This window comes from Terrapene carolina, unplaced genomic scaffold, assembly GCF_002925995.2.
Source record: "Terrapene carolina triunguis isolate 2854851 unplaced genomic scaffold, T_m_triunguis-2.0 Scaffold62, whole genome shotgun sequence".
Taxonomy (NCBI): domain Eukaryota; kingdom Metazoa; phylum Chordata; order Testudines; family Emydidae; genus Terrapene; species Terrapene triunguis.
Window position 1 is genome coordinate 11,647,368 of NW_020664413.1, and position 23,130 is coordinate 11,670,497.

Here is a 23,130-nt window from a genome sequence, read left to right on the forward strand (position 1 = left end):
AGATGATCAGGAAACAATCACACAACTCCCATCCATTTCAATGGGAAGCGTATGCCTAAATTCCCTATACAGTTTTGAAAGCCTCAACTTACGTCTTTTTGGGGTTGAATGTAAATATGTTGCATGATTTTTAAATGGAAATTACGATCATAGGTTTGAAGTTTTGGGCCCTTTCTTTGCTCTCCTTAGTCAAGCCAAACTCCATTTGAAGTCATTTTAATATTATAGCGCGTTTTCAGGTTTAGACAATGTATATCAAGTATGAGTTCATATAAGTATAAACCAATTTAACTCTGCTAAATTTATAAATATTTGCTGTAATTTCATTTTTCAAAGGCACAGTTAAAATAATTGACAATTCTAATACATAAAGTACTCTCTCTTTGATTGTGTTTAGTGTTTGAATTTACAATGTGTGTGTCATTCTCAGAGAAGGGCAAGACTGAGATACAATTTTCTAGACAAGTGTTTATTGATGTACAAGGATTGGTTTCATTATTTTAAGATGGCAGTACCTAACACAGGAAAACAAAACCTTCCACTCACAACAGCACAAACAAAAAAGTTAGCCCTTAATCCTCAATTCCAGTCACAAAAAACAAACAATGTAAAATTTACTCTACATTTATATTCTGTACTAAAATAGGAAAAACATACTCAAGGTCACAGTCAGTTCTCGCATCCAAAATAATTCTGTTTTCAGAATAAGCTTTATTTTTCAAAAAAGGTGACATTTGTACCCATAGGCCCAATACCACATACCACACAAACGTACCACTTACTGTATACACATGGACCCTAACCTTGCAAAGCGATATAAATGCATACAAATGCATACAGACCCTTGCACCCACAACATCTCTTCCATCTCACTTTACAGAGTCAGGGCCTTATACTGCTCAGCCACAGTTCACCAACTTGACATTAATAGGAACTGTGGAGAAGAACGAACATACACCTCTCCAGCTGCACTGAGATACATTAGTGTAGAAAAAATTTCAGAACAGAAAATATTTGAAAATAGGCACTGTCCCTCCTAAATAAGGGCAGATGACATGATTTTAGATTAGATATTTGTTCCTAGTTTACTAGTGCACATCAAAAAGATAAACTACATTGTACTAACAGTCAAGTAAAACATTGGAGCAAAATTCTCCTTAGATACCTGCAATGGATCCAGACTCCAAAGTCGCAGGAGTCAGCTCATTTAGGAGAGCACAGCACTGGAGTAACAGTACTGCCTGGTGGTTTGGAGCATTTTGCTCATTGCAGACAATTTATCTGACCAAGAACTATCCCTCTCTCCCTGTAATTCTTTGAGACCAGTGCCACTATTGTGTTCTTCAAATCTAGCTCACCTGAACTTTCAGTTACTATTTTAGATTAAAACTAGGGAAAAAATTGTGAAACACCTTTGAGAAATGAGACAGTTTTTTTTCCTATAAGCAAATATGTAGTGTTTTACAAAATAAATATTATATAAATCAAGAAAATTCAGCTACAGCAAGTCAAGTAACTTATTTGCTAGTCCAGGAAGAAAGCTGTAAGTAATACACACACGATGCAGTAATAAGTACATCACAGAATAAGTGCAACTAGGAAACGAGAGTAGCTTCCTGCAGGTTATTTTAGAAAAATAACACTGACAATTTTGTCAGACAACATTTAAGGCTGCCTAAATGATTGTTTAAACTAGGACTTACAGCTGTATATTCTGTATTCTGAAATGGCTTATGCTTCCTACTCTAATTCTGCTCTTAAAAACCTGAGATGTTTTTACTTATTCAGCTTGAGATTTGGAAGTTAACAGTATGTTGAATATTTAAATCTAAGACAGTATAGAAAACTGAGGTAGGAAGTTTTATTCAGTTATTCCTTCTGAGATGGAAAGGGATATTTCGACTGCATTGACAGCCACCACTTCACTCTCACCTTAAAGGTGACCTCATTACATCTATCAGCCATCACATTGCTACTACAATGGGGCTACCTGTCATTAGCTTACTAATATAACAATATCAAGTGTTTGATTTAACCTGTTCAAATACATTTTTCTACGAAAATCAGGAAGTCACTTCCAATTCTACCATTCATAGCTGGATTCTTGACTGCTGCATGTGCTCACAGAAATCATGACTGAAATCTCAGATTATTAAGGCAATTATATTTTTACTTCATGGGATACATTAAAACAACTACTCAGCAAGTACTGTTAAGTCTGCCTCGAAGCGTTCTGACAGGTAGGCGAGTTCTCCCTCTACAATGCACTATGGTCACTTTCACTTACTATATAGAACACAATGCAGATGTAAGAAAGCACTGACTTTTCAAGTCACCTTACATGTTCCACCAAATTCTCAGAGAACAGACTGAGCAATTGGGATAGATAACTGTTCAGTTGAAGACAAGATTATTCATTCAAAGATAGCAAGTTTCACATTTGTATAGACAGATCAGGATATCAAATGACAAATGCAATAAATTAACACTGATAAAAATGCTTAACAGCTATAAAGTTAATCAGAAAGTTGAGAGAGTGCAAATATTTTACATTATTAAGAAAAAATAACCAAGAAAAATTTTCAAGTATCAAAAGCATCATTGTTGAGTGATGCTACTTAAATTCTATTATTGCACAACAGACAAAAGATACAATATCAACCTCTGGGGCCTAAGAAATCTTCTCAAACTATTATGCGTTTTCAAGGAACCATTTCACACTGTTGTTGCATTGTGTATATAAAAAATTATCAGTCTGTTCATTATTTTTAGTGTGTCAATCCAAATTTGTATGCGTTTTAAAAAACTATAACAATTAGGGATAAAATGTTTTAAACACACACATTTAAAGCTAATTTAGGCCTCGTATAATTTAAAGCAGTGTATATAACTTGGAACTAGCCCAATGCAAAGGATTCTCAGTTGTGATTCCTTAGGGCAGTTTTCACTTGTGTAGTAAATTGGGGGTTCAGTGACATTAGTCACATTACAAAAACCCTATTTTTACAAGGATAATGTTAAAAAAAATGCAGTAGGCATACAAAGATTTTTCTTTAACATGCATATAACCATAATGGAAACTCTCCCTACTAATGGACAAGTTCATCTGTGACCAAAGGATTTTTATTCCATATCTTCATCCTTTTTTCCTTGCAAAGAGTCCCTGACAAATCCATTGCCTTATAGCGGCTTAAAGGGAAGTTAGAAGATATTTATCCTTCTTGGCTTGGTATACGCTGGAACCATTGGGCACTCCTGCCCCCTCACATCTGTAATGGAAACAGTTTTCTGAGAATCAGAACTATCAGCATGGACAGACTGAATAGGGCAAGCAAGACTTATTTGTGAGTCCAAAAGGGGTAAGATACGGGCAAGTTTGCATCTCTAAGTGCCCCCAGGAGCAGCCATCCTGTAGAAACAGCAATTCTACACATTTCCCTAAATCTAGTTGATTTTGTCCACCACTAACTTGTGCTTCTTTATAGTACAGTATGCCCTGGTTTAAAAAACAGCTGTTTTCATAGCAATATTTTAAATCTTCACATATCCAGTATCATTTTAGAGATCAGCCGCATGTCCATCAGAAGAGCCAGTCTATAGTTTTCTTAGTGTGTTAATCTTGTTTTGGCCTAAAGTAGTTAACATTGTCTTTGTTTACTTCAGTTGCCATCACTATTATTTTTCCCCCAAAGGAAAGTCAAGTTAGAGTACAGGTGTTGTGTGTTCACATTATCTATGCAGAATAGAACTCTTCATTACTTCACTGCTGTTTAGCTCTCAACACCCATAAAAAAAGTGTCAAAAAACAACCACCACCACCCACCTCGCCTGCACTCTGAACACTGATATTAAAGGTAAAGGACAAAAACTACTGTAGTGAAGTGAAATATTTTGACCATCCCATCAACAGTACATCAGTGTTCCCCCTTCTTAAAGTTACCCTGGTAAGATTCAAATATGTAGTGCATCAATTTTCATATAACTGGCACACATTAAATGAGAGTGGGCTTCAAAAAGCTGAAGTGGGATTCCTAAAATATTTGAATAAATGTAAAGAAACAAATGTTATGAAAAATATACCATCAATTCACCATAAGTTTCACTGAGTAAAAGCCCATTTCAGCCTAGGTTCCTAGCAGCAATGGCAACTGATTTTTTACATGGCTTTTGACTAAAGAAACATTGAGGTATATCTCCAGTTTGAGGATGCTAAAAAACAAACACCCTGCTACCACTTACACAGAGGATTTAGCAAAATAAAATCCAAGAAGCATTCTTACAGTTTCACATGTATATCACTAATGATGGAGTTGCCAGTTGCCTAATGCAGGTAGCACTTTTGATCTTCAAAAGTTGTTACTGTTAAAATTAAAGGTCTGAATTCAGAAAATACTGGCACTTATTGAGAAAACATAGTAAACTTTGCCTCCTCTTAAAAGCTAGCTGCTGTTGTGAGCACCTTCTTGGCTACAAGCAGTAGTGAGATAGACCAAAAGGCAATCGTCCTGCCTGCAGAGATATTGCACTATGGTAGTGCTCTTGACTCGAGGAATGCAGCAGGGTGGTGAAGTCTTGGAGTAAGTAGATTTTTTACCCACACTTAACTCCATACACATAGAAGAAATCCTGTCAGCAAGGGGATCAAGTTAGCCATCAACAGCCAGAGAGTTACAACCAGGCTGGAGGAACAGGAGCACAAATCTAAAGTCAAATATAAAGGTAATACAATTACAAAATACCCACCTAAGACACAGAATAGTGAACAATTTAACAAGCATGGATTTCAGTTAAAAAAAGGCATGAAAACATACAAATTTCATTTGAAACAGTGTCTATGTTAATGCATATTAGCCTTCCATGGCTAGGAACTCTGCAGTAGTAACATGATTAGCCCCTAGGATAGGAAGTGCTTTGTGTTGCTTCTACATCTGATTTAGGATTAGCAGTTAGGAAAATGGTCAGAAAATAGCTGACCACAGCAAGAAAAGGAGCAGGAGGGGTAAAAGTCGGGGTGGGTAGAATCAACATTTTAACAGTGCCTCAGGCTTACACAAGAGTTTGTTTTCTGAATAATTCTGATTTAGATTGCCATAAAAGTAGAACATTGAAAACCAAACCACAGAACTGAGGTAAAGAAAAGAACAGGAAGAAAGAAATAGGGGGAACTGAAGGAGGGAGCTTGCAAAAATACTTGTCCCTCTAAGTTCTCACTGCATGTTTTTCCTACTGATTTATAAGAAGGTGGGTGATACTAACATCACCAGCAGTTTCAGAGATCTGTTCTGAATAATCTCTATACACAAGGAATACAGGATACACTATGTTAAACCTAAAGCAGATACTAGAACTCAAGTTAATTTACCTTATATTAATGTATATAATTTTTTTCATCCTAGAAAAACTTTACAAACTATACACTAGTTCCTTCCCTAACCACTGAAATTTGGTCACTTCCGGGATGAAACAAAAACAGCTGTTTTAACAGTTTGCAACAGAATTATATAGAAATTTAAGGACAGGAGGTGAAGATAAACAGCATATTCAACTGAGACTAGACGGCGAGTTCACAGAGACAATGTAGTTACCCAAGCTGGAATATGGCCAGCATATCTAAGGACTAAGTAACATTTTAGGAGTTATGGGAAAGTAAAAGACGGTTACTCACCGTTGTAACTGTTGTTCTTCGAGATGTGTTGCTCATATCCATTCCAGTTAGGTGTGTGCGCGCCGCGTGCACGATCGTCGGAAGATTTTTACCCTAGCAACACCCGGTGGGTCGGCTGTGGAGCCCCCTAGAGTGGCGCCGTTATGGCGCTGGATATATACCCCAGCCGACCCAGCGCCCCCTCAGTTCCTTCTTGCCGGCTACTCCGACAGTGGGGAAGGGGGGCGGGTTTGGAATGGATATGAGCAACACATCTCGAAGAACAACAGTTACAACGGTGAGTAACCGTCTTTTCTTCTTCGAGTGCTTGCTCATATCCATTCCAGTTAGGTGACTCCCAAGCCCCACCTAGGTGGCGGGGTCGGAGTGAGACATTGCTGTGTGCAGAACCGCTGACCCGAAAGCAGCGTCGTCTCTGGATTGTTGCACCAGCGCATAGTGAGTAGCAAATGTGTGGACCGATGACCACACTGCAGCTCTACAAATGTCCTGGATCGGTACTTGAGCCAGGAAGGCAGTCGAGGAGGCCTGGGCCCTCGTGGAATGAGCGGTGAGGCGTGGCGTCGGTACACCGGCCAGGTCGTAGCAAGCACGAATACAGGACGTGATCCAAGTGGATAGGCACTGAGAAGAGACCGGTGAGCCTTTCATCCGGTCGGCCACCGCAACGAAGAGTTGCGTCGTCTTCCTAAATGGCTTTGTACGGTCAATATAGAAAGCCAGGGCCCTGCGTACGTCCAAAGAGTGTAAACGCTGGTCTTGACGAGTAGCGTGAGGTTTCGGATGGAAGACCGGGAGGAAAATATCCTGGTTCACGTGGAAAGGTGACACCACCTTTGGCAGAAAGGCAGGATGGGGGCGAAGCTGCACCTTGTCCTTGTGGAACACCGTGTAAGGGGGCTCGGATGTCAGCGCCCTGAGTTCCGAGACGCGTCGTGCTGAGGTGATGGCTACCAGGAAGGCTGTCTTCCAAGATAAGTACAGGAGCGAGCAGGTAGCCAAAGGTTCAAACGGAGGCCCTGTGAGCCTGGAGAGGACGAGGTTGAGGTCCCACGTTGGAACCGGCTGTCGCTGCTGTGGGTACAGCCGGTCTAAGCCCTTGAGGAATCTAACGACCATCGGGTTCGAGAAGACCGAGGACGTGAGTTCCCCTGGGTGGAAAGCGGAAATAGCGGCGAGGTGAACCCTAATTGAGGATGTTGCCAAGCCTTGCTGTCTGAGGGACAGGAGGTATTCCAGTATCAAGGGGATAGGAGCCTGCGAGGGAGACGTAGCTCGTTGCTCACACCAGCAGGAGAACCTCTTCCACTTGGCTAAATACGTGGTCCGCGTAGAGGGCTTTCTACTTCCCAGCAGGACCTGTTGGACGGCCTGCGAGCATTGCCGCTCTGAGCGACTCAACCATGAAGCATCCACGCCGTGAGGTGGAGCGACTGCAGGTCGGGGTGACACAGCCGGCCGTGGTCCTGAGAGATGAGATCCCGACTCAAGGGGAGCGTGATCGGCCTCTGTACTGACAGCTCTAGAAGTGTGGTGTACCAGTGCTGTCTCGGCCAAGCGGGAGCGACCAGAATTACCCGTGCATGGTCCCTGCGGATCTTGAGCAGCACCCTGTGGACCAGCGGGAATGGGGGAAAGGCGTAGAACAGATGGTCTTTCCATGCCATGAGGAAGGCGTCCGACCGAGAGCCCGGGGCTCGACCGTGTAGGGAGCAGAATGCCTGGCACTTCCTGTTGGCCCGAGATGCGAACAGGTCGATCTGGGGAAACCCCCACCTCTGGAAAACGGAATAGATGATGTCCGGGCGAATCGACCACTCGTGCGTTTGGAAGGACCTGCTGAGACGGTCTGCCAGCGTATTCTGGACTCCAGGCAGGAATGACGCCGTGAGATGTATCGAGTGGGCGATGCAAAAGTCCCACAGGCGAATGGCCTCTTGGCATAGGGGAGATGAGCGGGCTCCGCCTTGCTTGTTGATGTAAAACATGGCCGTGGTGTTGTCGGTGAGAATCAGCACGCAACGGCCCTGTAGGAAGTTGAGGAAAGCCTGGCAAGCCAGGCGCACTGCCATCAGCTCTCGGACGTTGATGTGCAGGGCTAGTTGGGACGCCGACCACAGGCCTTGGGTATGATGCTCCCCCAGGTGAGCGCCCCATCCTAGAGATGAAGCGTCCGTAACTAGGTGGAGGGAGGGCTGTGGGGCGTGAAAGGGTACTCCTGCACAGACCGCAGTGCGATCCGTCCACCATGTGAGGGAGGCCAAGACTGCGGTCGGAACCGTGACCACTACGCTCAGGTCGTCTCGATGAGGACGGTAAACCGATGACACCCAAGTCTGCAATGGGCGAAGTCGCAGTCTGGCGTGCCTGGTTACGTAGGTGCACGAGGCCATGTGGCCCAAGAGGGCAAGGCATGTCCTTACGGTGGTAGTTGGAAAGGCCCTGAGTCCTTGAATGGCGCTTGAAATGGTATGAAAGCGGCTGTCTGGCAGGATGGCTCGGGCATGTCTGGAGTCCAGGATTGCTCCAATGAACTCTATTCTTTGAGTTGGTACTAGAGTGGACTTCTCTCTGTTGAGTAGAATGCCCAGCTCGTGGAAAGTGCGTGTCACTATGTGGACATGGGCCTGCACTTGGTCTCTGGTGCGGCCGCGTACCAGCCAGTCGTCCAAGTACGGGAACAGCTGTATCCCTTGTCGACGAAGGAAGGCCGCGACGACTGCCAGACACTTTGTGAACACCCTGGGAGCCGAGGACAAGCCGAAGGGAAGGACTGCGAATTGGTAGTGCACCCTGTTTACTACAAATCGCAGGAAGCGCCTGTGAGGCGGATAAATCGCTATGTGGAAATAAGCGTCCTTCATGTCGAGGGCGGCGAACCAGTCTCCAGGATCCAGTGAAGGGATGATGGTCCCCAATGATACCATGCGGAACTTCAACTTTACTATGGATTTGTTGAGCCCGCGCAAGTCTAAGATGGGCCTTAGACCCCCTTTTGACTTGGGTATCAGGAAGTAGCGGGAGTAAAACCCCCTGCCCCTTAGCTCCGATGGAACCTCCTCTATGGCCCCCCTAGCGAGGAGCCCAAAAACCTCCTGTGTAAGGAGTTGCTCGTGAGAAGGGTCCCTGAAGAGGGACGGGGAGGGGGAGTGGGAGGGGGGGGGGCGAGGAAAACTGGAGGGCGTATCCCCTTTCCACCGTGCGAAGGACCCAACGGTCCGAGGTTATACGGGACCAAGCACGGTGGAAGCGGGAGAGGCGGTCCCGGAAAGGGGGAGTCGGATCCTGGGTACCGGTCGTGGTGCCGTCCTCGACCGCACCTTCAAAAGGCTTGTCTAGGCCCTGAAGGTGGCCTAGACTGGCCCTGGTTCTGACCGGGTTGAGGGCCGGTCGACCTTCTCCTACCACCTCGACCCCGCCTCCTAGCAAAGTCCTGTCTTGGACGAGGCGGGGGAGGGTAGAACCGCTGAGGCTGCGGCCTGAAGGGCTTGCGCTGAGGCCCTGGGACATGCATCCCCAGGGAGCGCATCATTGTCCGGGAGTCTTTGAGGTTTTGGAGCCTCGAGTCTGTTTTCTCCGAAAAGAGGCCCTGGCCCTCAAATGGTAGATCCTGCAGGGTCTGCTGCAGTTCCGGAGGCAAGCCCGACACCTGGAGCCAGGAGATTCGGCGCATTGCTATCCCCGACGCCAGGGTCCTAGCGGCCGAGTCCGCTATATCGAGGGACGCCTGTAGGGAGGTGCATGCCACCCGCTTGCCCTCCTCTACCAGGGCCCCAAACTCGTCCCTCGAGTCCTGGGGAACCAGTTCTTTAAATTTCCCCATCGAGGACCACATATTGAAGCCGTAGCGGCTCAGTAGCGCCTGCTGGTTCGCTGCCCGCAATTGCAGTCCGCCAGCCGAATACACCTTGCGTCCGAACAAATCGAAGCGCTTAGCGTCCTTCGATTTGGGCGCAGCGGCCTGCTGGCCATGGCGCTCCCGTGCATTCACTGAGGAAACCACCAGTGAGCACGGTTGGGGGTGAATGTACAGATACTCATGATCCTTTGATGGGACAAAGTATTTTCTCTCAACCCCTCTGGCCGTGGGTGGAATAGAGGCCGGGGTCTGCCAGATAGTAGTGGCGTTGGCCTGGATGGTGCGGACCAGCGGTAATGCCACCCTGGATGGAGCATCCGCTGAGATGATCTGCACTATCGGGTCATGGACCTCCGCAACCTCCTCCACCTGGAGGTCCAGATTGCGAGCCATGCGCCGCAGTAGGTCCTGGTGGGCCCGAAGGTCTATCGGGGGCGGCCCGATGGACGACGTGCCCGCTACGGCCTCATCAGGAGAGGACGAGGAAGATGCCCCCGGTGGCAAGGGGTCCAATGGTTGGTCCTGCTCCAGGTGCTCCTGGTGTTGGGCATCTCCTGCCCCCTGGTCAGGGGCCTCTGCAGGTGCGGGCACTGGAGCCTCCATGTCCCTTGGAGGAGGGCGGGAGATGGTAGACTCCGGGGCCCTGGTGTCCGAACGGCCAGAGCGGGAAGCCGACAGGGGAGCTCCCTGAGCTTGGTGGTAGGCCCAAGGAGTCCAAAAGGACCAATGCGCAGGCCCTTGCATCGGGTCCTCGGTCTCCTGCAGGTGGCCGGGCTCCACCGTCTCAGATGACCGGGACGCCGATCTCGACGGCCACGGCGGTGCCGAACCCGATGCCGTCGGCACCGGATGGTACGGTGCCGATCGGTGCCGACCGTAAGGGGACCTGTCCCTGCGTTGTTCCGGCGAACGGTGCCGGGACCTGGACCGGTGCCGATAGTCCCTCCGGTGCCGGGATCCCGATCTGGAACGTGACGACGATCTGGAGGAGGCGTGGTACCGGGAGCGGCCTCTCGAGCCCGAGCGGCGCTCATACCGGTGCCGGGAGCTGCGCCTCGACCCCGATCGGTGCCGGTCGTCACGGCGGTGCCGGGATGTTGAACGGCGCCGCGAGGAAGATCTGGGCCGCGAGTACGACCGGTGCCGAGGTGACCCTCGGCGCCGGGACTCCGAGCGGCGTCGGGACCTGCTTCGGGATCTGGAGCGGTGCCGAGAGACTCGTGCTGGCGACGGTGGGCGCACCAGGGCAGGCTTGCCTCTGGACTGCAGCACGCGTGGAGCCACCGGTGCCGGGAGTTGCGACGGCGCCGGCTCCGTGAGGGCGATCAGGTCTCTCGCCGTGGCAAAGGTCTCCGGGGTGGAAGGGAGACAAGGTTCCACCACCAGCCTTGGTGGTGAAACAGTCCGCACCGGACTCAACGGCCTCGGTGCCGGAGTCGACGGTGTGGCCGCCTGTCTTTGGCGGTCCAGCTGCGGACGCGGCTCTACCCCCGGCACCGGGGGAGCCTGTATCTTCGCGGCAGCAGCGTCCCGTGTCTTAGCGGTCTTCTTATGGCCCGGCGAAATGGATCGGTGCCGAGGCTCTTTGGGCGGGCGCGGTGCCGACGTCGGTCGGTGCCGGACAGTCTTTTCTGCCGCACCGGTCGGGCCCGCCGGGGCGCTGCGCACCGAAGCGCTCGGTGCCGGGACAGGGTGCGCCGAGGGAGGATCCGGACTCAGCGCCGCCTCCATGAGGAGCTGTCGGAGCCTAAAGTCCCGCTCCTTCCTTGTCCTCGGCTTGAAGGCCTTGCAGATAGGGCACTTATCTGCTGGATGAGTCTCTCCCAGGCACTTCAAGCAGGAGCTATGCGGGTCGCTAGTTGGCATGTGCTTCCCGCAGGACGCGCACGGCTTAAAGCCAGGAGCCTTGGGCATGGGCCCGGCTGCGCGCCGGGGGGAAAAGGGGAAAAACACCCCCTAAACCCCCGATAACAACTTATAACTATATATATATACACACTATAACTAACTACTAACTAACTTGAACAACTATCTATATAACTAAATACAACAAGAGCAAAGAGAAGCTAGGGAGTGTGGAGATCAGCTAAGCCGCGCTCCACAGTTCCAACGACCGTCAGGGGCGGTAAGAAGGAACTGAGGGGGCGCTGGGTCGGCTGGGGTATATATCCAGCGCCATAACGGCGCCACTCTAGGGGGCTCCACAGCCGACCCACCGGGTGTTGCTAGGGTAAAAATCTTCCGACGATCGTGCACGCGGCGCGCACACACCTAACTGGAATGGATATGAGCAAGCACTCGAAGAAGAATATACCATTAGTATGAATAAGGTAAATGTGATTTTCTGTTAACTTTCATTTTAGGAAGTGGCTAGGCAAAATTATTATAAAATGAAAGCTCCAAGTCAGTAAAGGAAGACCACCAGTTATTAACATATGATGCTCATGCAGCCACCTCTCTAGACAGTAGTCATACATGTTCTGTGTTAGCTTATCCCCATGAATTCAAGTTTACTAGTGAAATTACAATTAATCAAAGTACAAACCATTCAAGTTATTTAAGAATAGTTACACTCCTGAAATCCTGTAGCACTTAATATTTTCCAACAACTGACAAAATCCTCTGAAGGTCAGATGTTTTACCTATCTTTATGTCACATAAGCAAATCATAAGGCAACCTACCAATTGATAGTGCCCTTGTTACGTTAGAAGCTGGCGGATCCCGTTCAGGGGGACAGGAATCACAAAAGTCCCAACAAGCTGGACAAATTAGATTTCCAGCATGTACCCATCCATTCATCTGAATGCTAACAGTTAACACTTGACCCGAGCGGCTGCACAAGTATGCTGTGTCCTTGACCCAAACGTTCAGCCCTTTGGGAGAACAAGAAACCTTAAAATAAAGAAACCAAGTTAGGTCTGTTATGTTTAAACATAGTCACTTTATTTATTATCCAAACTTGTTTATAGATTCTTCTAATAAGTAAATATTTTGTTCACAAACTGGCTTGGAGACAGCACAGATGAACTGGAAACCCATACTGCTAATTTTAGAACAATTAACTATTTTAATCTGCTATTTGTTTCAAGGATTTGGTCATATTCTTCTATGCAATTATACTGACTGAACCACTGAATTAAGAATTACTGTAATCATCTGCATACTGCCAATGATTTTATACAAGTGCATTTTCAGTTGTGCTAAGAACATTTTTGAACCCATTCGTTAAGTAGTACAGCCGAGATGATGATTATGAAAAATAACTTGCACAGATCCAGTGCCTTCCACCTAAACTCAATGGGACTCACAAAACAAACTAAGCTAGACATCCTGTGAGGATGACATCCCAATATAAATTACAAAATATAGAAAAATAAGTATTCCTATTTTACAGCTGGGGAAACTGAGGCACAAAGACTACCCTGGACAAGTCATTTATAGGAAGTCTGTGGTAGAGGTAAATAGAACATCCAGATCTGTCCTCTAGCCCTGTTCTTAACCCCAATCTTTTTTTTTATTTTTATTTAAACTATCCACTGGAAATTTAAGTTACATGCTCATGCTAGGAAGCTATTTTTAAAGCATGCATAAAATTATTGGGTTATTTAACAAAAACAGCTTGTGATATTAAGTCATCTTAACCTATTTTTTAAACAAATTCTGAGTTTTTATAAAAGGTGTGATTTTTTTTAAATGGTTTCTAAATTTATTTAAAATGTCATCCTTACCTGATAACATCCACTGCCCCAGTCAGGGTAACTGAGCCTTTTTCTGCACTGTGCCATGACAAATGCTGATTTCTGAATGAGACACACAGAGTTTGGTCCATATTTCTCTGCACCGTAGTTTTTGAAAGGATCTGAAGGAAAGAGGAACACATTTTTGAAGAGTTAACCCAGCTTTGTTAAATAAACATCAGCAAGCCCCTATTGTGAATTAGTAAAGAAAATTAACTTCAAGTACTAAACGATCTATAGGGCAATTTCAATAAACACCAGAAAGAAAACTTAACTCTTCAGACTGCTCATAGAATGTTAGACTAAAATGCCAGGACACGATTTCCACAATTTGTGAACATTATACTACCTGAAACAGCTTAACATCCATCGGAATAAATCAACTTCTGTTAACATTAAACTGAACAAGTCTTCCACCTGACTACAAATGTATGCCTGCCAGCTAAACTGTAGATTAGCAGTGCTAATTTACCATCCCAGTAAGGCCACTGAGTCACTGGCGGTGTAAAAACTCAGACTATCAAAGTAGGCAGGAGTGCAGCAGGAGGATCAGATGGTAACTGTTCAATATAATTTACCCCACTCCATCTATACATGAAGAAAAATGGAGTCTAAAAGGAAAGTGTTAGGAGTGGAGAAAGGAAGGGGAAAAAATGGTCTGTTGAATAAACCAGACAACAGAAAGTGGACTAAAAACAGCAAAGAACCTTGTTTTCTAAAGAATGTTGTTAACTGGAAATGTGTGGGTATCCAGATAAGACCATCCTTGTGAATTCTGCAACAAGAACAATACTTTGAAAATATACTTCATTAGAAACTGACCTGGCTGATTTTCCATTATTCTACAATCTGAGCTGCGTTGAAATTCACCACTTAAATGCCAACTAAATTCTTGACTAAAGGGGCAATAGTCAGCAATTTCTACTGAGCCACCATAATAAGGCAAATCTTCTGATGGAACTCAATAAAAAATGAAAAAAAAAAGAAAAAAAAAAAAAAAAAAAAAAAAAGGAGGCGGTGAAATAGTTTGTGCAACAAGGACAAGAGTTTATTTAGCTTTTATTGAATCTATCATCATTACAAATTTCCAACATCAGTGGTGCTGCACATAGGCACTGGTAACAGGAGTCTATGTTTAAGTAATGCCTTTGAGCCAGAGGGATCCCAAAGCACTTTAAACTCTGCACGTATATACACATATGCACACATGAGAGAAATCACTTTTCCTACCAAATCATAGCCATCTCCGGAGTGAAACATCACTATTTTAGCAATGCACAGCAATATCAGGTAGCCGTTTAGGTAAGGAACTGAAGAAATACCATATCTAGAAAATCTTCCAGGGAAATTTATGTAGGAGCCTGCAATGATTTACAATGGAATTTGGACAGAGTGCCAGATTAACATCATTGTTCTTTCAAAAGAGACCAACATGAGATTTCTAATGACCATAAATGGTCAGCATGTCATTTGTACTTCTCTGAAATAGGGCACTTTCAGCAACACACATCCCCTTCACATACTGTATTAGTTCAGTACCAACGCAGAGGGAAGGAATGCTACACCCTAAGTCACCACTACATCTTGCACCACCTAAGTCATCGGTTCTCAAACTGTGGGTTGCAACTCCGTTTTAATGGGGTTGCCAGGGCTGGCGTTAGACTTGCTGGGACCCTGGAGGCAGGGCTCAGGCTTTGGCTCCAGCCCTGGGCGGCAGGGCTGAGGTTATAAGGCCCCTTAGGCTTCAGCTTTAGTCCCCTCGCCCAGGGCAGCAAGGCTCGGGCTTCAGCTTTGACCCCCCCCCCCCCCCCACCCGGAGCGGCGGGGCTCAGGCTTCGGTCCCCTCTCATGAGGTCGTGTAGTAACTTTTGTTGTCAGAAGGGGGTCATGGTGCAATGAAATTTGAGAACCCCCTGACCTAAGTAACAAAAATAATTTGAGCTGTTCCATGGAGTAAGATGCACTATACCTGATACTCATGAGGTAACTGCTTTGGGAATTTCTGTAAATTGCACACTGCTACTGCCTTTTGGTCCTGTCTACAAGTTAACTGCAGTGGATTACTCCTCAGAGTGTCACAGTATGGACTCACCAATTGCCTCCTTCAAAAGAGGAAAGAAAATCTCAGTTGAATTAGATCATATTTATATCAATTGCTTTTGCTAGGCAATTCTATAAGGCCTGGTGTCACTTTTCCCCACTTCATATGGTCCATCATGTATCGGGCACTGGTCTCTTAGTTGGCTGCCAAGCTCATTATTGCCATTTGATTGGTCTTGAAGGTCATGGGAAATGCATCTATAGGTTTACCAACACAATAGTCTCTAAATCAAAGTCTTTCATCTAGGATGCACTTACTCATCTAGATGGTCTAATTTTTTGCTAGTCTTTACAAATTTTTAAACCGATGAAAACATTAAAAATGTGAGAAGGCCTGCCTAATACAAAGTATAACGAGATATGCCCCCTATGGGTCAGAGCAGTATCTAAAACACAAACTAGGCCTGATTTTGAAAAGGACCTTAACCCACTCTCCACTGTTGCAGGTGCAATCAGATATTTAGACTTCTAAGCGTGATTTGCACTTCCAATTCAATGGAGGCAAAGTAATAGCATGGCCACTTTTCAAGATTAAATATAAAAAAATTGAAGACAGTAAAAGCAAAGATATGAGTGATAGAAGCCAATCAACTATTATTCTTGCACAACCTAATAAAAGTGAGTTCATGGTCTACACAACACAAAAGAGAAAGATGTAGATGAATACTGACAAAACAAATACTGACAAACTGCAAATTCGGCAGGTTTCAAAGCATCATATTGAGATACATGATGAAGGGAAGCAGCGAACATCTACAGAGGATACTTATTGTCAAGGCCATCTGTCCTCTGTTGCAAGCCAAATGATTTTGTAGCACTCTGGTGAGACAGACTGGAAATTTTTTTGCAGGTAAAATTGAACTATCTTCCAATTTAAAAGCTACCACTCCTTGCGATGAGTGGAATAGTTCATTGGACTTTTGGCTCACACCACTAAACAGCCACACATTTCAAAAAGTTTATAATATGAGTGAAGACAAACACACAAACAGATGAACATGAACACTGAGTTTAAAAAAATAAAAGTGTGTTCTTACTTCTCTTTCTTTTGGTCAATCCAAAATTTACAGCTTTTCATCACAAAGTCACAGCCTTTATCACGTCCCCAGTCTAATTTCTCTGCCATGCTGTAATTGGCTTTATACCAGCTGTAAAGATATTTTGAAACAGAAATACAACTGAGAAACTGGTCTTCTGGCCAATCAGCAGAAGACAGGTTAAAAAACTTGATAACCTTCTTATTCATTCATTGAAAATTTTAATGTAGGTTATGTCCCTTGTATATATAAATTATATGAATATTTCCTTCTGACTTTACAAATAGTGAATTAAAGCTAAAACTTGTCTTATTTGTTAATGTGCATCTCTTGCTGAATAAATGATGACTACATCTGGTATTGTACAATGGATAAAATGTGCCAAAGAAATAAGAGCAATTGGCCAAAGGGCTTACATATATAAAGGGGAAATTCTGCTCTCATATCCACAGGTTAGATCTTGACTGATTCTGCCCTCCTTCCAGGCATGGAAATTCTATACCCGTAATAAGAACTGAATGACAGTGAAGAGCTGCTATGTAGCTTTTCAAGGAGAATTTTACCCTAAAGGCATAATTTGATGATACAAACAAGGGTGTGGTCTTTATGGATAGAGTAATGATAGATGGCATTCAAGAGACATCTGAAGAAAAATGAAGATAACATAGTGCTATATCGAGCATCTTTAATTATTAACTTTTTACATAAATCAAGCTGTATTCATTCAATTGCAACATCTCTAAGTGCATGAACTCCACAGTACTTTCATTGCTTATAGCTTGAAAACACACAGGTCTGAAACTGAAGACTAACAACATTTGGTCTTTTCACTCTTACCCTGTATCCTCCATTAACGCTAAGGTAATCCGGGAGAAGACCCTGTTCTGTGTGTGGGATCCAGTCATTGCCTCATTCTGAAAAGTGATTCACAGTGTTTTCAGAGCACATTTTCCCTGACAAGTATTTTAAAAAAAGTTATTTCTCCATACTGATAAAATTTCACTGCAAGTTAAGAGACACCAAAGTATTTTCCAAAAAAGTTTAAATTTTTCTTACCAACTTCCCTAGAAAATCTTGAAATTGAAATGTGTTCCCTTATTGCTTACCTCCACAACACACAACATTGATTTGATATTGTGGCTTTACCCATGACTACGAGGTCACTAACATTTGTACTATAAAAGGAACAATGCTGCACAGACAATCCAATAGGCTAAACGACCACTGTCTTAGTGAGAGAAAAGTCAATTGCCTTGTTCAGAGGAATTTCTGCACAGGGGAGATGGCAAAACCCAGACTGGAGGGGATCATGGAAATACAGATGAGCACTGAACCAGGTTACCTAGGGAAGATGTGGATCCCCTGTTATTGAAGGTTTTTAAGAACAGGTTAGACCAGTGGTCCCCAGACTTTTCAGGGTCGAGCCAAGGCTGCGGCTCCTGTGTGGGGTGGGGGTGAGGACATGCGAACAGGGGTAAGGGGGCTGAGACTGGGGCCACAGCTGGGGGGAGGGTCTGGAGCTGGGGCCAGGGATGGAGCCAGAACCACGGCCGGGCCGCACTGGGGGCCGGTATCTGGGGTCCTGGCAAGGGGCCGAAGCTGGGGCTGAGTGCGGGACCACGGCTGAAGTAGAGCTGGGGACAGAATGGGACTGAGCAGCGCTCCCTCCCCACCTCCTGTGTGGGCTGGCCTGGGCCCCACTGTGCCCCCCAGAATGTTCTCCACACCCCCTTAAGGGGGGCATGCCCCATAGTTTGGGGACCACTGGGTTAGACAAACACCTGTCAGGGATGTCTAGATATATTTAATCCTACCCTACGGAGAAGGGCTAGATGATCTCACAAGGTGCCTTCCAGCCCTACATTTCTATGATTTTATGAAGTCAAGGTAGTGACTAAACTGCACGCTCCAGGATTTGAGACAAAAAGGTAGAAGGAGAGGGGATGACAAAAAGATAAACTGGCTCAAAGGAAGTTCCACTCCCCTCTCCTCCCAGATACACTCACTCAGTAAACAAAGATCAAGTTCAAAAGCGCCCTTATAAATGTAGTTTTCTTATGAAGAGACTACTTGCTACAGAAGTACATAAAACAAATTAAACTAGGATCACTGCATAGCTGTATTGCCCTGTAGAGTTTATTAGTGTAAGTTGTGGAAGATAGGTAAAGAACTATAGAAAAGTGAACCTCTAATTGTTTGTCATTTGATACTGTCTTTCTAGGCACTGGTGAACCTTGTGCTCTGAGAATTAAGAGTTTGGAGAATGGTATGAGAGTTGTTTGGGAATGAATAGAGGTTTAATGTGCACAGCTTAGAGTTATTTGCAATGTATTTCAGTTAAGTTTAAAACTGGTGGGTTTCCAATAGATCTACAGATACACTTGAAAAATTGAAAATCTACATTTTTATCCCCTTTAGTGATAACATAAGTATATTTAGAATTATTTACCAGCACTAACCTCCAACAATCGCTTTTCCCAGTGATTGAGCTCAGTACCCATGCCACCTTGGTTTTCAAGCTCCATTCCCTCTAGAATTGGACAGTCAAAATGTTTCCGAGCTTCTTCCTACAAAACAGAACTGTTGTTACAACCTCATTCTCCAAATACTGAGAAAAACTCAGATATGCACTTCTTAAGATTAAAAAAAAAAAAAATTTTAATGTCCTCCTTTTACCAGAGTTTGCTATTTTCCTTTGAATGCAGAAGGACTTCTCCTTATTGAAGCTTTAACAAGCTAGTGAGTCTCCCAGTACTGAATCCAGCAATCTGGCTGTTAGCCACTAATAAGTAACATACCATACTACCTATTTATTCCAAATTCATATCAGGATCATCTGAAAACAATGTTTCACAGAAAATAAGCTTTCATCAAATAGTCCCCCTTCACGATTAGGTATGCTCAAGAAATTCTGAACAAAACATTTTCGCATTACAAAACAGGGTTTTGTCAAAATCAACATTTTCCATGAGAAGAGAGATTCTGGTGGAATTTTCCATCAGAAAAATCAAAACATACCGTTATTAGCCAACAGGCATCACAATGTTGTCTAAGATTTGTGGCCTGCCCTCCCAGCTCCCACCTCACAATATGACAGTAACCAGGTTGAGCAGAAGCCCCTTACTATAGTTAGCAATACAGCTTTAAATATAGCTTTAAGAGTTGGGCTACAAATAGTTATTTCAATTTCCTAAAAGTAAAGGTTAGACTAGAATTTCTCCAAACAATCTAGAATACCAAAATTAATGTTTGGGTGAAAGTACTGTTGTCCTGTTTCATTTATTAATTGGTTTCTGTCCTCAAATTCCTTAAAAATAAAAGTTAAAATTTGAAAGGAAAGACAGAGAGTGGGGTGGAGGGAGCATGGAAGAGAAAGGGTCTCAAACATTTTTGAATAAAGTTCTAAAACAAGAGGAAAGGTGTGATGAAATTTTTCAACTCTGACACTGCATTGTAGGCGGAATTAGGAGAACATGGAAACAAGTAGTATTTAAGTGGGAAAGGAAAGGTATACTAGTCATATGAAAACAAAACAAAACATGAATATTGAACAGAGAAAGGATTAAGAGCCTTATCACTTAAGTCAATAGCAATTGTGAGTGATCAAAGCCTCAGGATCAGACTTTATGGAAACAAGATGTGAATAGGATGGAATGGTCCATTTAATCACTACCAAATCTGCTTTAGTCTTCTACTCTATCCTTCATGGCATCTCTACCCAACCCCTACATTTTCTCTTCGTATTTCAATTATTTCTCCCCTTACACCTCAAGGCCAATTAACTGTTTTCCATCTTAAATATCCCTTAATTAACTAGGTGTATGATTTTCTTTAAAGTTTGACCCAAACCAGGTTATGTGGTCAAGAATTCTTTTATTTTCTTTTTAGTATCCAGTAAATTAACGTTTTTGTTATCAACAAGATGGTAATGACTGAAGTTCAAGTATCTGATGGTAATCAGGACAGATACACTATGAAAGAAGTTTAAGTTAATCTGTACTTACAACTACTCGAGGTGTTAGAAGAAGAAATACATCATGGCGCAGCATCTTATTACCTCGTATATCCCATAACCTCACTGCTTTATCAACAACCTTATTGCTCCACTGATACAAACCTAGACTGTAAGGAGAGTGTTTTAATTAGAGATGTTTTACCAGAATCTAAGCAATAAACCTAGGCTACACTCCAAAACTGAACATTACCTTCCATAAATGAACAGTGCTCAGTATCCTCTTAATATGTACTCTAATTCTTTATGAAAATGAAGTAATTTAACTGGACAACTTTCCTCCTTAGTAATATTCTTCCAAATTGTAAGCCTAATTTGCATTTTGTGATAAGCCAAACTGAAGAGCTTTACTAAGGAGATATTTTCAGAATAATTATGCACTAATAAAATATATTGTAATAAATATCACAAGCTAAATATGAGTCAACAGTGTTACACTGTTGCAAAAAAAGCAAACATCATTCTGGGATGTATTAGCAGGAGAATTGTAAGCAAGACACGAGAAGTAATTCTTCCGCTCTACTCTGCGCTGATTAGACCTCAACTGGAGTACTGTGTCCAGTTCTAGGCACCACATTTCAGGAAAGATGTGGACAAATTGGAGAAAGTCCAGAGAGGAGCAACAAAAATGATTAACAGTCTAGAAAACATGACCTATGAGGGAAGATTGGAAAAAAAAATGGATTTGTTTAGTCTGGAGAAGAGAAGACTGAGAGGGGATATGGTAACAGTTTTCAAGTACATAAAAGGTTGTTACAAGGAGAAGGGAGAAAATATGTTAACCTCTGAGGATAGGACAAGAAGCAATGGGCTTAAAATGCAGCAAGGGCAGTTTAGGTTGGACATTAGGAAAAACTTCCTAACTGTCAGAGTGGTTAAGCACTGGAATAGATTGGCTGGGGAGGTTGTGGAATCTCCATCATTGGGGATTTTTAGGAGCAGGTTGGACAAACACCTGTCAGGGATGGTCTAGATAATACTTAGTCTTGCCTTGAGTGCAGGGGACTGGAGTAGATGACTTCTCGAGGTCCCTTCCAGTTCTATGATTCTATATTTAAAAACCTTGGAAGATGGACATCTTATACTGAGTAAATTCAATTACAATGATATTTGACATGTGATACATCATTGTGATCTGAGTAAACTCAATACAAGATATATATGAAGAATAAACCCGGATTCAGCAAGGTACTTAAGCATATGCCTAAGTTTAGTCATGAATATAGTCAGTGATGAGCTGCCAAAAATATTAACAGGTTCTCTCCTCCTCATCCCACGAGGGGCTCATGGCCCCCCCCGGGACCCCTGCCCCATCCAACCACCCCTTCTCTCTGTCCCCGACTGCCCCTGGAACCCCTGCCCCCCACTGCCCCATCCAATCCCTGCTCCTTCCTGACTGTGCCCCCCCCCCAGGACCCCTGCCCCCATTCAATACCCCTGTTTCCTGCCCTCTGACCGCCCCAACCCCTATCCACCCCCCCACAATCCCCCAAACTCCCCTGCCCTCTTCCAACACCCCCTCCCTGCCCCCTTACCATGCTGCCTGGAGCCACTCAGCTGGTGCCGCGGGGCCCGAGCCAGGCCAGGGCCGGGCTAGGGTGCTGGGCCGGGGCGTTCGGCCAGGGCCGGAGCGCTTGGCCGGGACCGGGCCAGGGCTAGGGGAGCTGGGGTGCCGTGGGGCCGGGGCTGGCACTGGCGCCGTGGGCACATGGCTGGGGCAGGGATCGGGCTGGGGCGCTTGGCTGGGGCCAGGCCGGGGATTGGGGCGCTCGGCCGGGACCGGGGTGGGGCGCTCGGCCAGGGCCAGGCTGGGACCGGGGAAGCCAGGCCGGAGGGAGCCACTCGGTCAGGGCCGGAGCCAGGCTGGAGGGAGCCGTTCAGCCGGGCTGGGCTGGGCCGGGCCTCGCCTCCTTGGAGCCCTCCTCACGCCCCCCCGCCCTGGGCTGGCTCCAGGCACCAGCCCACCAAGCTTGTGCTTGGGGCGGCACCTGGAGGGGGGCAGCGCGGCGCTCCAGCCGCCGGGGACTCCAGGGAGAGAGGGGCCACGGCCGGGCTCGCCGCCCTCCCCCCGGGAGAGCGGCGAGCCCCAGCTGGGGCTCGCCGCCCTGCCCCCTGGCAGCCGGGGGGAGAGCGGAGCCCCAGCCGGGGCTCGCCAGCTTCTCCCCGGCGCTCTGGCCGCCGGGGGGAGAGCGGAGCCCCCGCCGGGGCTCGCCGCCCTGCTCCCAGGGCTCCGGCTGCCCTCCCCCCTGGCGCCCTCCCCCCGGCCGCCTGGGGCGGCAAAAAAGCCAGAGCCGGCCCTGCCCCCGCCCCAGCTTACCTGCCTGCTGCTTCTTTCAGGCTTCCCGTGAACATCTGATTCGAGGGAAGCAGGGGAGGGGGAGGAGAAGGGGGGGTGGAGCGTTCAGGGGAGGAGGGGCATGTGAGCTGGGGCTGGGGCAGGGTGGACAGCTGCCCAAACCTTTGTTAAATAATGCCCTTTTAGAACCGGTTGTCCCAGAACAACCGGTTCTAAAAGGGCTTCTAAATTTAACAACCGGTTCCTATGAACCGGTGGGAACCGGCTTCAGCTCACCATTGAATATAGTATCACTGATTTCAGTAAGATTACTTACGTGCTTAAAGTTAGGTGTATGTTTAAGCACACCACTGAACTGATCCACGGTGATGAATCATGTACTCCTCAGAGGCAAGACCCCAGTATTCCTGAGAGGACTGCAGG

At 45.7% G+C, this 23,130-nt stretch overlaps 1 protein-coding gene across 1 annotated transcript in view; it reads right to left on the bottom strand.

The window, feature by feature from the left end:
• Window positions 1–1,248: 1,248 nt before the first annotated feature.
• Window positions 1,249–23,130, bottom strand: part of LMLN (leishmanolysin like peptidase) — a 30,449-nt gene continuing 8,567 nt past the window's right edge. Inside the window, exons 9-18 of the mRNA XM_029910509.1 lie at window positions 20,404–20,521; window positions 18,859–18,966; window positions 17,237–17,313; window positions 16,400–16,510; window positions 15,232–15,364; window positions 14,344–14,443; window positions 14,085–14,222; window positions 13,254–13,384; window positions 12,207–12,417; window positions 1,249–4,701 (exon numbers count right to left, since the gene is read on the bottom strand). Of these exons, the coding sequence (XP_029766369.1) occupies window positions 4,601–4,701; window positions 12,207–12,417; window positions 13,254–13,384; window positions 14,085–14,222; window positions 14,344–14,443; window positions 15,232–15,364; window positions 16,400–16,510; window positions 17,237–17,313; window positions 18,859–18,966; window positions 20,404–20,521 (1,228 nt within the window). The 3' untranslated portion in view covers window positions 1,249–4,600. The remainder of the gene's footprint in view (window positions 4,702–12,206; window positions 12,418–13,253; window positions 13,385–14,084; window positions 14,223–14,343; window positions 14,444–15,231; window positions 15,365–16,399; window positions 16,511–17,236; window positions 17,314–18,858; window positions 18,967–20,403; window positions 20,522–23,130) is intronic.